Source organism: Typopeltis vanoorti, chromosome 12 (genome assembly GCF_054136105.1).
Source record: "Typopeltis vanoorti isolate ZY-2024b chromosome 12, IOZ_Tvanoo_1.0, whole genome shotgun sequence".
Lineage (NCBI taxonomy): Eukaryota > Metazoa > Arthropoda > Arachnida > Uropygi > Thelyphonidae > Typopeltis > Typopeltis vanoorti.
The window spans coordinates 68,408,037-68,424,172 of record NC_143560.1 but is presented as its reverse complement, the minus strand read 5'-3'; the positions used below and the strand labels follow the sequence as shown (position 1 = coordinate 68,424,172).

The window sequence follows — 16,136 nt, the reverse complement described above, 5'->3', positions numbered from 1 at the left end:
GTTAATAGTAGGCCATCCACTCCATACTCCTGTACTACTTGCCAAAGCTTATCCCGAGGAACCCGGTCATATGCCTTCTCCAAGTTCACAAAACGTGTAGACATTCTTGGCATATTCCCAAGATTTCTCAAAGACTTGCCTTAAAGTGAAGATTTGGTCAATTGTGCTTCTACCAGGACGAAAGCTACATTGTTCTTCCTGGAACTTTGACTCAACTATGCTCTCTCTGAAATGTATACCTTAACCAAAATGATTATTTTAATGTAACTCCCACCAATGAAAGATTGTAAACCTATATTATATTAATACCATATATCACCTAAGGATTTTTCTATTTTTATTAATTTCATATATATATTTTTATATTTCTTTAAATTAACACAAGGAATAAGTAATACTATTTATTTAAGGCTATATATTTCAGTCTTATATTTATTATTATTTTTTCAGCCCATTATTAGTGACAACAATAGTTAATTACAAAGTTGAATGCAAACAATGGATTGATTTGAAAAAGTAGGAGCTGCATGATGTTATATATGAAACAGCACAATGGTATAACTGAGAAAATACTGCAGTATTAATTATTCATTAGCAATTTAAAATAAAAAAAATTATTGATGTGCAATTAAATTAAGACTTTCCCTTATCTTAGAGATAGGTAGCCATTTCAATTCAAGTTCGGATGGTGAAGTAAGGCCTCAGCACTCACTTTCTTTAAACAAGCGTTCAATATACCAGCATCAGTGAAGTAAGCGTGTTTCAGGCCATAGGATGTTGTGGTCTGTATCTGTTCCATTCTGTGCTAAGCCACATTTTTCCGATTTACTGTTATATAAAATTGGTGTTCTTGCATTCCCTTTTCTACAGAGTAATCAGTCTGTCCAAAGTAAGGACGATGACAGTCACAAGGAACTTGGTAGACACTGAGAAGAACTAGAAGAGACCATTTATCTTTTAAAGATGGAATTGATTCTGATAATTTAGCAAGTGCAGGGGAAGGGGCAGACTTCCCATTGTGGTTTCTTCAATTTGACTGTAAAATTTATTTTTACAAATAAAATATCCTGAGTGCATAACACAGTTGAACAATTTCATTATATCCTGTGGAAATGCTTCTGAAAGTAGGTGTAATGTAATGTATCCTCAAAAGGAATATTTGTCCTGTTGAAAAAACTGCAGTGGGAAGTCGATTTTCTTCCTGCACTTGCTAGCTTTTATTTAGAACATTTAGAAGACATTAATATAATTACAGCTATTATAGCCTATTTTTGTTTAGGGAGTGTCCCTTATTTTAATACATTGGCTAACATTATTCAAAAAGGGGTATATATATATTTTTAGGGCATTATGGGTGAGTATAGAAGACAATTATGGCAGAATAAAAGAGGTGGAAAATTTTGTACATACCTTGTTTTTGGTTCTGTGATGCCTTCCAATTTCAAGATCTTGCTGAAGGTTGTTTATGAATGGGGGGGGGGGTGTTTTGATGCGGGTTACTATTAATAATATATATATTATTTTGTTTAGGGCCGCATTTTTTGTGGGGGGAGGGGGGGGGGACAAAGGGGAAGGGTATCCTTATGTGGAAACTGGGACGGGGTTAACGGGGTGTGGACCGTTTCGGACGTCGTCTGACCGTCATCGGGATTTTGGGTTCATTATATAAATGATGTTTTTGCTATCTGGCCCCATAATGAAGACACATTACCTACTTTTTATCTAATATAAATAGTCTACATTCACAAATTAAATTTAATATGGAAATAGACAACAAATTGTCCTTTTTAGATATTTTCTCCTCCACTAACCATCAGGTGAATTAATTATTTCCGTTCATCAAAAGCCTGCTTTCACTGGATGCTACATTCAACAGCAATCAGCTCACCATCCATCACAGAAAACTGGAGTTATAAAAACATCTTTGTGATGTGTGCATACAATTTGTTCTATACCTCAAGTATTACAGTAGGAACTCTTAAACATCAAACGATATATGAAACTCAGTGGCTTCTCAGAAAGGACCACATATATATATATATATATATATATATATATATATATATATATATATATATATATAACACTATTCTATTAGTTTTACTATGCTGCGACTAAATAAATTCATGTACACTAAAAAAATAAATGATTACATTTACAAGTATCTTAATATCAATGCATTGATTAATACAAAGAGAGAACTCATTATAAATATCTGGGTGTTTAGTATGGAACCAACCTACAACATTGTGAGATTACAAAAATCCAAATCTGTTTTTTTCACCTCCTTTTAATAACACTGACCACATTACTCTAATCCTGATACAAACTGAAATAGCAGTAATGCTAAATGGTTGTAGAGTGACTTCTTTCTTTTCACCTTTTTTTTTCTTCCTGATGCACTGAATATTGACAACGAAATGAGCATCGATAATATGAAAATAATTAAATTAAAAATTTATTTTTAATTTAATTTAATTTTTTTAAATTAAAAAATTCATTTTTAATTAAAAAAGTAAAATTAATTAAAAACTACCACAGATGAATTCTACTAGTTTTACTATAGTAAGTTTTACAGTGTAATGTATAGAGAAAATGTAACAGAAATTAACCACCATATCAGGTGGAATCCTTTTTTTTTAGTGTTACATGGTGATCAGCATTCATTTCAGACAAATTATGGAGACTACAATAATTTTAGAAATAATTATTTTAATTTTATTAAAAACACACAACATTTTGTAAACAAAATCAAAGACATCACACTGGAAAAGGTGATTTATCAGTCAGTTTTGATGTCTCTGTCCTCTTCATAAATGTCCCAACAGTGACACAATCCTTCTATTACAGGACAAATTCCTTCCTGATATCACTCTTTGCACATGTACTATGTTCTGGCTATTTTGTGGCAAAACATTTTCTACCTACAAAAAGAAGGCACAGTCATAGGCTCACCTCCCCCCCCCCCCCAGTTGCTAACTTTTATATGGAAAATTTGAGCAACGTGCTCTAGATTCCTCTCCTTTAAAACCCTGTCTGGCTTGGATAATGTTGACAATGTTTTCATTATCTGGTCCCATGGCCACCAGACATTAGACCTCAGCTGCCTAAACAAAAAAACATAAATGCATACAATTCACAACTGAGATTGAAAAGCAGAACACACTTCCTCTAGATACACCTGTCACACATCTTCTTTTGGCAGTCTTTCTTTCACTGTTTACTGGAAACTTATACATACTGATCAGTATATACAAATAAACTCCTACTACTACCCAACACAAAAACTAGGTGTCATTAACACACTAAAAAACAGGGCTTTGAAGATTTGCTCCAATGAACAAGCACTTAAAGATGAATTAAAAGTTATTAGCAAAAAATGGCTACAGCCAAAATGCTATCAACAAAATTCTTCACAAGACCTCACTTAAAAACAAAAATAAACTAGACTATAATAAAACTGTAACCATTCCACACATTGAAGGGATATCAGATAAAATGCACAATACTACAGAAATACAACCTTAAAGTCACCTTTAAACCTTCTGCAAAATTAAAGAACTTAACTCATCCAAGGATCCACTTCCTCTGCTGGCCCACCCTGGAGTATACTGCATTCACTGCACCTGTAATTTGCCCTATATAGGGGAAACAGGATGTACAATTCCTATCAGAAAAAAGGAACATAAACGATACATTAAATTTAATAACTATGGTAAAGCTGGCCTTTCTGATCATGCCCTAAATACTTTACATAGATTTGACTGCAAAAGCATCTGTTGTTTGCATTACACCAAAATGTAGTATGAATGCAAATTTAAGGAGGCCTGTGAAATTCTTATCAACCACCCTAATTTTAACAATAATGATGGTCTAAAAATCCCAAGAATATGAAGACACATATTCTACCTGCATAACTTTCCTCCCTAAGAATTAATTATAAATAGGACTATAGGTAATCCAGGATCTTAAATCTAATATAACAATTCTCATGTTAAATTAGAACATCACTTTTGCTGTAATAAAATTAATAAAAATGAAATTATTTTATTTCATTTTTTTTTTTTTTCACTAAGGTCAGGCCAGTAGAATAACTGTTGATCAAATCATTGTCTCTTTAGCATACAATGTGAAATGTAATGTAGCTTGTCTCTGTATATCCGTGGGTGTTCTGAAAAGTTCTCGACCTCAACCATAAATGATAACACTATCGGCAAGATTTTTTTTCCTAAGTTGGTACATCTGTCATAAGCATTGATGTGAAATTGCAAGTCATTCTATCAAGTAGTTTTTTTATACAGCTGTTGGAAGTCAAAGTGTCATCTGTATCCCTGAAATGGATAAAATTGAGTAATGTGCAGTTATAAAATTCTTTGTAAAAGAAGGTTTAATGCCAAAAGAAGTTCATTTGAAGTTTATGGACACCCTTCTTTGTTTTTGACAATTAAGAAATGGGCTGCAGAGTCTAAATGCAGCCATACCAGCCTTGAAGATGATTCACGTGAAGGATGTCCAAAAAGTGTAACAAACCAGAAATCATTGATCAGTGCACGATATGGTATTGGATGACCGGCAAGTCAAAGTGCGTGAAATTGCCGAGACTATAAGCATTTCAATAAAAAGTGTAGGATACATTTTGCATGAAGAATTGCAAATGAAAATGCTTTGTGCAAGATGGGTGCCACAGATCAAAAATGCACTCACGTGAAAATCTCTGAACAGTGCTTCGAGAGTTTAACAAGAATAAAACTGATTTTGTGTGTCGATTTATTACTATGGATGAGACTTGGATTCAGCAGTCAAAACAGTGGACAGAAACTGCTTGTTCAGTACCAAAGAAGACAAGGTCATGGTATCAGTATTTTGGGATGCTAAAGGCATTTTGTTTATTAATTATCTTGAAAAGGGTAAAACAATAACCAGGGAATATTATTCTGATCTTTTAACCAGGCTAGACGAAAAATTCATGAGAAAAGACCCAGTTTGCAGAAGAAAAAAATGATCTTTCATCAGGACAATGCACCTAGATGTTTTGCCTACAAAAGTCCTTTCTTTTAGTGTTGCACGGTGATCAGCATTCATTTTAGAAATTATGGCTTTACAACTGTATTATAAATAACTATTTTAATTTCCCGACTTTTCGACCTTCATATTAAGGTCATCATCTGGAGTATATACAAGGACAAGCTGAGTTACACAGTAAACTAAAGAAACAATGATTTGATCACCAGTTATTCTATTGGCACAACCTCTAGTGAAAAAAAATAAAATACAGATAAAATTAAAAATTAATTAAATATTTAGAAATTACATCAAAACTAAATTCTATTTAAGATAACATGGGAGAAACATTCTTTCATATAGATAGTTTTCTTACAGTAACAATGATGTCTTATTTTTAACATGACAATTGTTATATTCGATTTAAGATTCTGGATTATCTATAGTCCTGTTTATAGTTAACTCTTAGGGAGAAAGGTTCCGTATAAACAGGATTATAGATAATCCAGAATCTTAAATCTAATATAACAATTGTCATTTTAAAAATAAGACATCATTGTTACTGCAAGAACACTATCTATATGAAAGAATGTTTCTCCCATGTTATCTTAAATAGAATTTAGCTTCGATGTAGTTTCTAAATATTTAATTAATTTTTAATTTTATCTGTATTTTATTTTATTTTTTTTTCACTAGAGGTCATGCCAGTAGAATAACCGGTGATCAAATCATTGTTTCTTTAGCTTACTGTGTGAAATGTAACTCAGCTTGTCCTATATACTCCAGATGATGATCTTAATATGAAGATCTAAACGTCGGGAAATTAAAATAGTTATTTATAACACAGTTGTAAAGTCCATAATTTCTAAAATGAATGCCCACAAAGGTGTTTTGGCAATGGGAAAATCAAGGGATCTGCACTATGAATTGTTGGAACATCCACCCTACTTCCCAGATTTGGCTCCCTCTGACTTCTGTCTCTTCCCAAAACTAAAACTCTTCCTTGCTGGTCAGCGTTTTTTTTTTTTTTTTTTTTTTTTTTTTTTTTTTTTCCTTCCCCGAATCAAGTGGTGATTGCAGCTGTAGAGGGGTATTTTGCAGATCTTACAGAGAACCACTACAGGGATGGGATAATGGCACTGGAGCACCGCTGGAATAAATGTACTAGTCTTACAGGAGATTATGTTGAAAATCAAAATAATTTTGAAATTATAAATTCGTTTTTTCATTAGGCTGAGAACTTTTCAGACCACCCACATATATATGTGTATACTCCAAATGATGACCTTAATATGGAGGTTGAAACGTTGGGAAATTAAAATAATTATTTCTAACACGGTTGTAGTTGCCATAATTTGTCTGAAATGAATATCAGGTGGAAGTCATAGTGGGATTGAATACATATATGATGAATTTCTATATATAGTTTAGAAATATTTTGTTTAAAGAGGATGTCATTTACTTTTTAGATGTATGACAGCTAGAAGGAAAGTCCTGTGATAAATCTGAATTCTGTGTAGAACCATTAATTATCATAATATATATATGATATGATATTAAATGATAGTTATGCTCTTATCCATTTAGAGAGTGCCTCCATAAGGTGGGTGAATGTACATAACAGGAGATGATCACAAGTAAGATATTTAGCAGTCATCAAATTTAAATGTTTGAACTTTGAACTATGACTGATGATGATGGCTCACAAGTTGGAGACTGACCCTAATTTAATAGTAGAATTAGTTTATTTGATGAAAACTTCTTTTTTTTAAGTAAAAAATATGTTTGGTTTTGTTTATTTGACTTCATACAACACATTTCTAAAAATGTTGAATGATTTAGATAAACTTGGTGGAGTTATTATTATGTTTTTTTAATGAGTTTAGCCTGGACTACATAGTATTTGGCTTTATAAGGAAAAAAAAAAATGTATGTATGTATGTGTGTGTGTGTATATATATATATATATATATATATATATATATATATTGAGTCATTTTATAGTGATACGATGTTTCTTATAGTGTTTACTTGCTTTCCCACGCCTGAAGAAGTCGGACAATCCGATGAAACATGTTGCGTTTTGAATAAATTTAATTGTTATTCTAGTCTCGGTTATAGTCAGTATATATAAATATGAATATATATATATATATATAATTCTTTTAAACATTTTAGATTGCTTTTGGCTGTTAGAAGCACTATTACAGTATGCCACCACAGACTATATGCCACCACTATTTCAGGAATTGAAATCTGAGTTAGATTCGCCATCGAAAGATGTCCCTCAAAGGATGGAAGGTGAGATGTCTGATACAAATGAAAGCAATTTTATCAAATGTGCTAAAAATATTTCTTTATAATTAGAACTACCTGAAACATCATTGCACATGTACTTTCACACACACACACACACACACACACACACACACACACACACAGCACATGTCATTCAGTGACATTAAACAGTGAATATCACTCATTATATTTGATTTATGAAGTCAACTACTATTTGAGATAAAAACTTTAATACACATGACTATGTTAGAGCAACTATCGATGTACTATAGTAGCTGCATCACATCTAAACTACTTAACTCGTCTAGCTTGACCTTTTGTAATAAAAATAAAATAAAATTTTTTACAAAAAAATTTAAGATTAATAATTAATTACATCAGCCAATCAGAATTTTCTTATTTATGGCATCTAGTTCTCGCACCTTACTTTTAGTCTTGATATTTCATATTACTGTAATCATTTACTAGTTTGACATATGCTATTTAGCCTAGAGTTCATTTTATATATATATATTAAAAAAAAAAAAAGTCCTAGGTTCTCCTGTTCACTTTTTGAAGATTCTTTTATTTTAAAGTTGCCATTCATTTCATGTTAATTTTCTTCCTTTTTTTTGTTGAGGAGATCAGTATCATGTGTAGTAAAGTATTCTAGGCAATATAAGGATGTGCATTGTTCTCAGGGTCGTTGTCTAAAATTTTTAGACAACGACCTAAATTTTGAGATTTTTAGCCTTTTTTAGTCATTTTTGTTTGTTTTATGAATGTTTTACATGACTTAAAACCTTTCATATCATAAATTAAAGATACCAAGAAATTATATACTTGGTTTAATCCTTTATACAAGTGTAAGCAAACAAAGTTTGAGCCTGAACTATTTTCAGGACTGAGGCAACTCGTATATATTGAAGCTAATGACTTCACATCACTTGCCTTAGTATCTCATAATGCAAAGCACATATCCTTACAGGTATGTGTATATGTGCTTTGCATGGCCAGCCTGGTTGGCCAAGTGGTTAACATATCTGCTCTCTAGCCAAGAGGTTATGGGTTGAAATCCCACCTAAGGTATTGATGTTTGTGATTGGCTTTCACTCCATACTTTCATTCAGTCAAATATGTATACAGTCTTCCAAGATGGAGTGGGTCACCATGGGAGACGTAGACCTAACCTTCCTGCAATGGAAGAAGCCTTCACTCTGCAGTGGAGAATTTACAGGCTGTTTTCATTCATTCATTCATATATATATTTATAGCCACACTGGCTAAAGGGATATCCAGAGATTTTTATTTTTTTCACTATATAGCAAAGAAGGGAAAGGAATACTAATTATGGAAGTATAACTTAAATGAATGTACACAGTAGGAAAGTGATGTTAGCAGATGAAATAGTAAAATTGCTGATTGTTCATTTTGTCAGTATATCTAGGTGAGGATGATATATCATGTAATATGATGAAAACATATATGAGAATAGAGAGATGAATTGAAAATACTTAGGACATTGCAAGATTCTGCAATATCCTGAATCCAAAATACAGCAGTAGGATTAAATAGGTTATTATGTGTGTTTTAAAAGAATTGTGTGAACTAATTGGTTGTACCTATGACAGGTTATTTAAGTCTCAGTACTGGCAGGTTCTCAAGGGAATGGGAATAATGCAAGATAGTTTTGTTATCTGAACTAGGAACTGTGGTAAAGCAATACCTCCCTTACGATGCTTTGCTATACAACGATCCACTCATACGACACTTTTCTATTATGACCAGTGCCCATTACTACCATACTGCATTTGTTCATATGATGGTTTTAGCAACATCACACTTCTGTGAATCAACCTATGTGCATTATTCAGGAACTCATTAATTTACAATGCCATTGCTCACTACATCTCTTTGTGTTTTGGTGTTTTGCTGTGAATGATAAACTGTTCATAATTATTCAATTTTATTGTTGCTAATAATGGCAGATAAAATTCAAAGTCAGGGTACTATTGCTCTAGTTAAAAGAAGGCAGACAAACCTATTATGCTACCTACTCAGATTAAAATTATTAAATTTAGTGACAATGGTGTATCGAACACTGAGAGATGCTGCTGACAAGGCTTACCTCGCACTACTGCTGCTACAGTTGTTATAAACAAAGATAAAGTTCTGGGTGAAGTGAAAATTGCTGCACTAGGTAATACTACAGGTATCCATAAATGTGACAATCTTATTGTTGAAATGGAAAACTTTTAATGGTATAGATTGATAACAAAACTGGTTGGCATATTTCCTGAAGCCTAGCTATTCAGAATGAGTTTTTTTGTTTGTGAAAATTATCCAAAAATTTTATGTTTACTTACCTGATGTAAACAAATGTTTTATTTATGCACTGCTTAAAAACGTTATCAAACCATTATGTGCATCTACAAGTGTGTGTGTGTGTGGGGGCAGTGGTTCACCATATAGTGAAATTTGTTATATATGACAATGGTCTGAAACTGAATGTGCTGTATGACTGGTTTTTGCCTGTATTGTAGAAGTTGGATAAAACTCAAACTCAGTAATGGGGAAATAGAAATATGACACTCTGGGACAGAGAATGGCTTTTGTGAAGAGAAAGTCTTGCCTTAATAATTTAGGGACTTTCTGTAATTACAATTGTATTAAAGTAAGAGATGATTTGGATAAGGAAAATGAGTGCCCTTGGTATTGCTGGACTTTTCAAAGACAGTTGATAAGATACCACATGGAAAGCCTAAACTCAAACCCTCTGCTTTATGACCCCCCCCCCTTCACTTTTATGACTGGAATAAATGTTCTGTTATGACTGTATGAAATGTTGGGCTATATATGTGAGATGATTGGGATGAATGTACTGGAACAATAGATTTTTAACTGACTGACACCACGCTGTACAACTGACAAAAAATAAATAAATAAATAAATAACTAGTATGAATAATTGAATGACTTCTAACAACTGAATTCACATGGTTTATTTTTTATCCAATAATTAAAAATTTTATGTCACAAAGCAGTCTATACATATTTGCATCAAAAAAAAAAAATGCTGTGTCAGATCACAGATGCAGAGAGAGAGAATTGGTCTACAGCCTGCAATTGGAGTGAGTTGTAGTTTTTGCCATTCTGCATTTATCAGTTTCACTTAAAATTAAATTAATTTTGTATGTGTGTGTGGCCTATATTTGGAGTGAACTGTTGTAGTTTTCGTCCTTCTGCATTTATCATTAGTTTAATTTAAAATTATTTACAATATAGAGCATATTTATGTCCTTGAAAAATGCCTCCAAGAAGAAGAAGAAGAAAGAACTCAGTCTATAATAAGCCATCTTAAATAAAATTTTAAAAACATGTTTATAAAAGATTATTTTTGTTCAAATCTATATTTCCAGTAACATAACCTTAATTTATGATGGAGCATATGAAAAATTAGGGTTTGATCTATGATGACTAACAGAAGTTTCTAGGAACCTTAGATCATAGGGAAATGCAATCAGGAGCACATATCAATACATTAGGTACAAAATCAGCCATCAGAAACCTATAATGTCAAAAGCCAGCTGAATTAAATGATAATGAAATGCCTACATATGGAGATATAAAAGTTTTACAGTGGCTGTGCTCATAGAACTCTCATAGTAACCATCTATAAAAGGGGAAATAAACTTAAAGTGAGAATTACAGATAAATATCTTTATTTAGCATTCCTGATAAAAATGATGCAAAATGGAGAAGCTATGAAAAATTGTGCAAGAGAAACTTGGAGTAGAACATGCTGGGTTCAGGCCAAATAAGGATTATCAGGATCATATTTTCACTTTCAAACAAACAGTTGACAAATCATAAGGATATAACAAGAATCTGTATATTTAGGTTTTGTGGCTCTGGAAAAAGGTATATATCAAGGCAAATGAAAATCTCTTCAGAATGCTACAGTTATGTGTATAAATAGGACATTATATCAAACAGTAGCTTGTATTCGAATTGTACATCAGCAGTGAGAACTGAATGAGATGCAGGAAGATGGTTTGATTTAAAATCCTGTGTGAGAAGGGTTCCACACTATTTCCAGTGTCATTCATCATCTGTATAAATCATATTATATTAAGTCTGTTATCAAAATTAGAGATGTTAATCTCATCTCTTTCCTCTGTGCAGATGATGTTATATTCCTAAATAAATCCAGTACAATCTGAACTAAACAGAACATTTAGTTCAGATTCCTGAACTAAATAGCATAACTGCTATAACAAATTTGAAATGAAATTCAGCAATAAAGCAACAAAGACTACAATACTACTACTACATTGAAAATAGGCAGAGGGGGGAAAAAAGTCAGCTGCATCCTGAAACTTATGGAACAAGTAAAAAAAAAAGAAAGAAGAAAGCCTCAGCTATTTAGTCACAATTGTTAGTGAAGATGGCAAATTAAATATGGAATGGACAACAGAATAAGAAACCTGGTAGTGTGGGGAGTCAGATGGATAAATTTGTATGGAATATAAGAAAATCATTCAGGACCCTGAAGTCATTCCTGACCATTTTTCCAAATGGACATTTTTATGAGAGTATATTTTTATATACTTTATATTTTTCCAAATGTATATTTTTATGAAAATTTATAGTTTTCACTTTCTTAATACCAAGTGTAGCCTTAAGTAATGTAGAGTCATGATTGACAATCATTGATGTGTGTCAAGAATCTTTTCACCATCGCTAAGTAATAGTTGGCCAGAAGATTAATTAAAATTCATGGAAAAAATGCAAGATGAACCTAAAATAATTTCATCGGAGCGAGGAGGATTGAAACTACTCCTAAATGGATATATTTACAACAAGAGTAAATCTGGTCCACAGGGTAAAATATATTGGGAGTGTAAAAAACTTAGAATGAAAGAATGTTTGGCATGAGCTATGGATGGTCAAAATATAACATTTGAAAAGGGGGACGATCGATCATCTCGCTTCTATCCACCAAATAGAGAAGAAGCAGAAGCAGAGAATGTAAAACAAAATTTAAAACGTATTACCCAAGAACATCCAGAGCGTCAATTGGCTCAGATACTGTGAAATGAATTGCAGAGGGTGCCCTCAGGTATTTTAAGCTTTTTACCTGAATGAGAGGAGCCTGTGTAGCTCAGTGGATGTGCCGTTTGCACACCATGGTGCTTGACCGCATGAAGGAAGACTTTGTTTCGAATCTAGTCGACGACTAGAGGAAATTTTTCTAAGCCTTTTTTCGACCGGTTCCCAAGTTAGTCGATCTCTGGCACAGGCTAGCGGGTTTTTTCTCCCGGAAACTTGGGATTTTTCATCCCATAAACTCAAGAAAATCGACTGTAGAACCACATTTCAGACATTAAATATATTGTGTTAGGGTTAGGGACCACGAAATGGCGGCACTTCTTGAGCCGTCTCTCTCTTCACTGCGTGCCACTTAATTAGTGATAGCCTTTGGCTAGCTATCTCTGATTGGCTGTCAGTGGAGATTGAACTGCCCACTCAGTCTCCAAAAGTTAGATAGGACTAAATGGCCTCACCTACTCCCTATACGGGAATAAAAAAGGTGTTAGCTAATACCTGAATGAGAAAATTTTAAAAAATCCATTAGAAGGAAAAGATTACATGATCAACCAGCCAATCCTGCATCACTTCAGGGATTATTCCAGACAGATACACTAAAACTCTTCAGAGCGAAAAGTTTCTTCTGTATGATTCCTATACTGATGAAGAAAGTAATGAAAACAGGGTTATTGTGTTGGAAACTAAAGAAAATCTACAGATTTTAATGAGCAGTCAAGAGTGGTTTCTTGATAGTACGTTCAAAGTCTGCCACAGTATGTTTGTGCAAATGTTTACTGTTCTGGGAGTACTAAGAAGGCATGGAGTAAATCCAGACGATGGCGACAGCATACTATGTATTCCATTGATTTATGCCTTATTAGCAAATAAAGAACAAAAATGCTACACTAAGATTTTGCATAGCATTTTGTCTTCAGCCTATGATTTTGCAATTGATGTCACGCAGTCAACTCAAATATTCTGTGACTTCGAATTGGCCATCATAAATAGTGTAAGTGCTGTGTTCCCAAATTCAACAGTATCTTGCTGTCTTTTCCACTTATCCCCATCTTTATACAGAAGGATTCAGATTGAGTGGCTACAAAAACTGTATAACAACCCTGAAGATCGTCGACTAAAGGACAAATTACATATGCTACTGGCTTTAGCGTTTCTCCCTATTGATGACATTGTAGATGCCTTCAAGGAATTGAGGGAAGAGGTCTGCGATGATATCTTAACAATTTATGATTACTTCAATTTGAATTATATATCTGGCTGAAGAGCACAGGAAAGAAGGTGTTCAACACCCCCCTCATTATCCATGTGCTCTGTGGAACCAATGTGAGTCCACTATTCATAATCAGCAACGGATGAACAACCTGAGCGAAAGGTTTCATAACTGCTTCCAGCAAGTAGTTCGAAAGCACCACTCCAGTTTGTATTCAGCTATAACAGAGTTACAAAAAAAAAAAACAAGCTGACTCTGAAACAATGATACATGAGTTCAGAATGGGTAGAATAGTAAAGACAGCACCAAAAAGGAAGTGGGCAGTTGTTCAGGAGAGGATTAAAACCATTGTCCTATCATATCAAAGGTACAAAGAAGAGGGCTGATGACCTAACTACCTCCAGTATATTGGATACAATTTCATATTTTAGTGAGTCAATAAATTCACGTATCCTAAGTCTAAGTTTATTTTATTAAAAAGCTTATCTATTTTAGCATGACTTTTATTAATATTTTAGATTCTGTTATTTAGAATTGAACATTTGGAAAAATGGTCGAGAATCCCCTGAAGTAGCTATGTACAAGGTGGTGTTCAAACCAATTTTAATGTATGGCTCTGAGAGTTAGTTAAATATAAAATGATTGATCAAAGATTTAAGACCACAGATATGAGAGTTCTGAGTAAAATTAGGGAAGTGAAAAGGAAGTTGGCATTGTTAAAATTCAGTGACCTTACTGCCTGGGATTAAGTAGATCTAATTGCTTGTGGTATGGTCACTTAAACAGAATGGGAAAGGAAAGGTTAACAAAATGTTTAATGTATTGCACTTGACAAGAAATTATATTCTTGTTTTAATCCTATACCCAAGTGTAAGGATTCACGACTAGTCTCTTGTATATAGAAGCTGTTGACTTCACATCATTTGCCTTGTGTCCCATAATGTAAAACCTTTATGGTTCACTACCCAGACCAGTTTTAACTTTGGTTGAGGTCTCATCAGTGGGAATCAGATCCAAGAATGTACCAAGGTGACAAATGTTCTGGCACAGTAGAATGATTGATTGGGCTTGTTTCTTATCCCTTTTCTGATCTACAAAAGGAATGGTTGAATGAAGGGTTATTATTGCAGTGGGTGAGCTAAATGCTTAATAATATTCCAAATCTATTTTGATGTATCACCTGTTCAATGAAATTTTTTGGGATGTTTTTCCCAAAGGTATTTGTCTGTTATAGTCTACCACCAGGTGATACATCAAAATAGATTTGGAATATTATTAAGCATTTAGCTTACCCACTGTGATTTTTAATAATGAGTTTAAACCCTTTCCTGCTCAGTATGCTTTTGGGACATTTGTGCCTTACAGTGCCTTAGTCTTATAGGGCTATGTTCATTGTAGGTGGATTAATGGACTATGGTGGATGGGGCATTTGTGAAGAATTTTGCATAGAAAGGTTTTGATCTTAGGGATACCATTTTTCAGTAAATCAGCATATTTCTTATGAACAATGATGTGTTGAACACTACTCATAAGAATTTATTCTGGATTATCTGTATTTTGACAGCATTTCCATTCTGTGATTCTAGGTGATTGAGTAGCTGGTATAATTGTGCTGTTTGCTTTTGAGTAGATATCATCAATATGAGACCATGAAGCAAAGCCCTTTATGTGGTGGTATACCCTTAAGTTTTTGACTATTGGTAGCCATGGATTCTGGGTGCCAGAAAGGACCACTTTGTCTTCCAGGGATACTCATCTTCCTGTGAAAGATATCTAGGTTAAATCAGTATTAAAAAAAAAAAAGTGCATCACCTTATTGTTAAATACTTTTTCATTTATTGTTTATAATGAAGGGTGAATTTATATAAATTATCCATAAACAATATTTAACAGGAAACACAATAAAATTCAGAAAAACAGTGGTAATCGACATGAAATCAGACTCAATTTTTACAATGCACTTAGTGACATGATCCAGTTTTCAACTTGTCTTTACAAGATGATTGTATTTTTTTTAAATAAATAAAAAAGAATCTGCATCATGCAAAATTATCAAGCATGTAATTACACTAAGCTAATTCATGCTGTGAGTTGTGAAAATAAGCTTAGAACAATACTCTATTACAGTTGTGCACCTGCTTAAGAGATAGGTGTTGGAAGAATAAAATATATAGTGTATTGACAGTATTTAATTAGATTGTGCTAATTATATTTTTTATTATTTATTAATTTTGCTAATGAAATTATATTATGAAAAAATCACAATTAATTGTCTTTAAATAATAGATTGTGTTACATATGCCATCTGTATATACCTATAAAGTTAATATTGAACTGAATTCATTTGATTTGATTAAAAAGTTATTTATTGGAAATGAAAACTGCAATTTAATTTAAATGCATATGTGATACATAATTTTTTTTTTTGCAATTAAAACCTTACATGTTTTCATGTACACTTGAAGTGTACAAGATTTACTATTTTCAAATAAAGTGCCATAACTGTTAACACGTAATGGGAGCTTATTTTTTTTTCAATT

The 16,136-nt window shown here is 32.9% G+C and overlaps 1 protein-coding gene across 2 annotated transcripts in view; it reads left to right on the top strand.

Moving 5' to 3' along the window:
- Nucleotides 1-16,136, top strand: part of S1P (membrane-bound transcription factor site-1 protease) — a 480,656-nt gene that overhangs the window by 442,105 nt on the left and 22,415 nt on the right. For both annotated transcript variants that reach the window (XM_090401757.1, XM_090401758.1), the window contains one exon: nucleotides 7,180-7,302. In XM_090401757.1, the coding sequence (XP_090257883.1) occupies nucleotides 7,180-7,302 (123 nt within the window). The remainder of the gene's footprint in view (nucleotides 1-7,179; nucleotides 7,303-16,136) is intronic.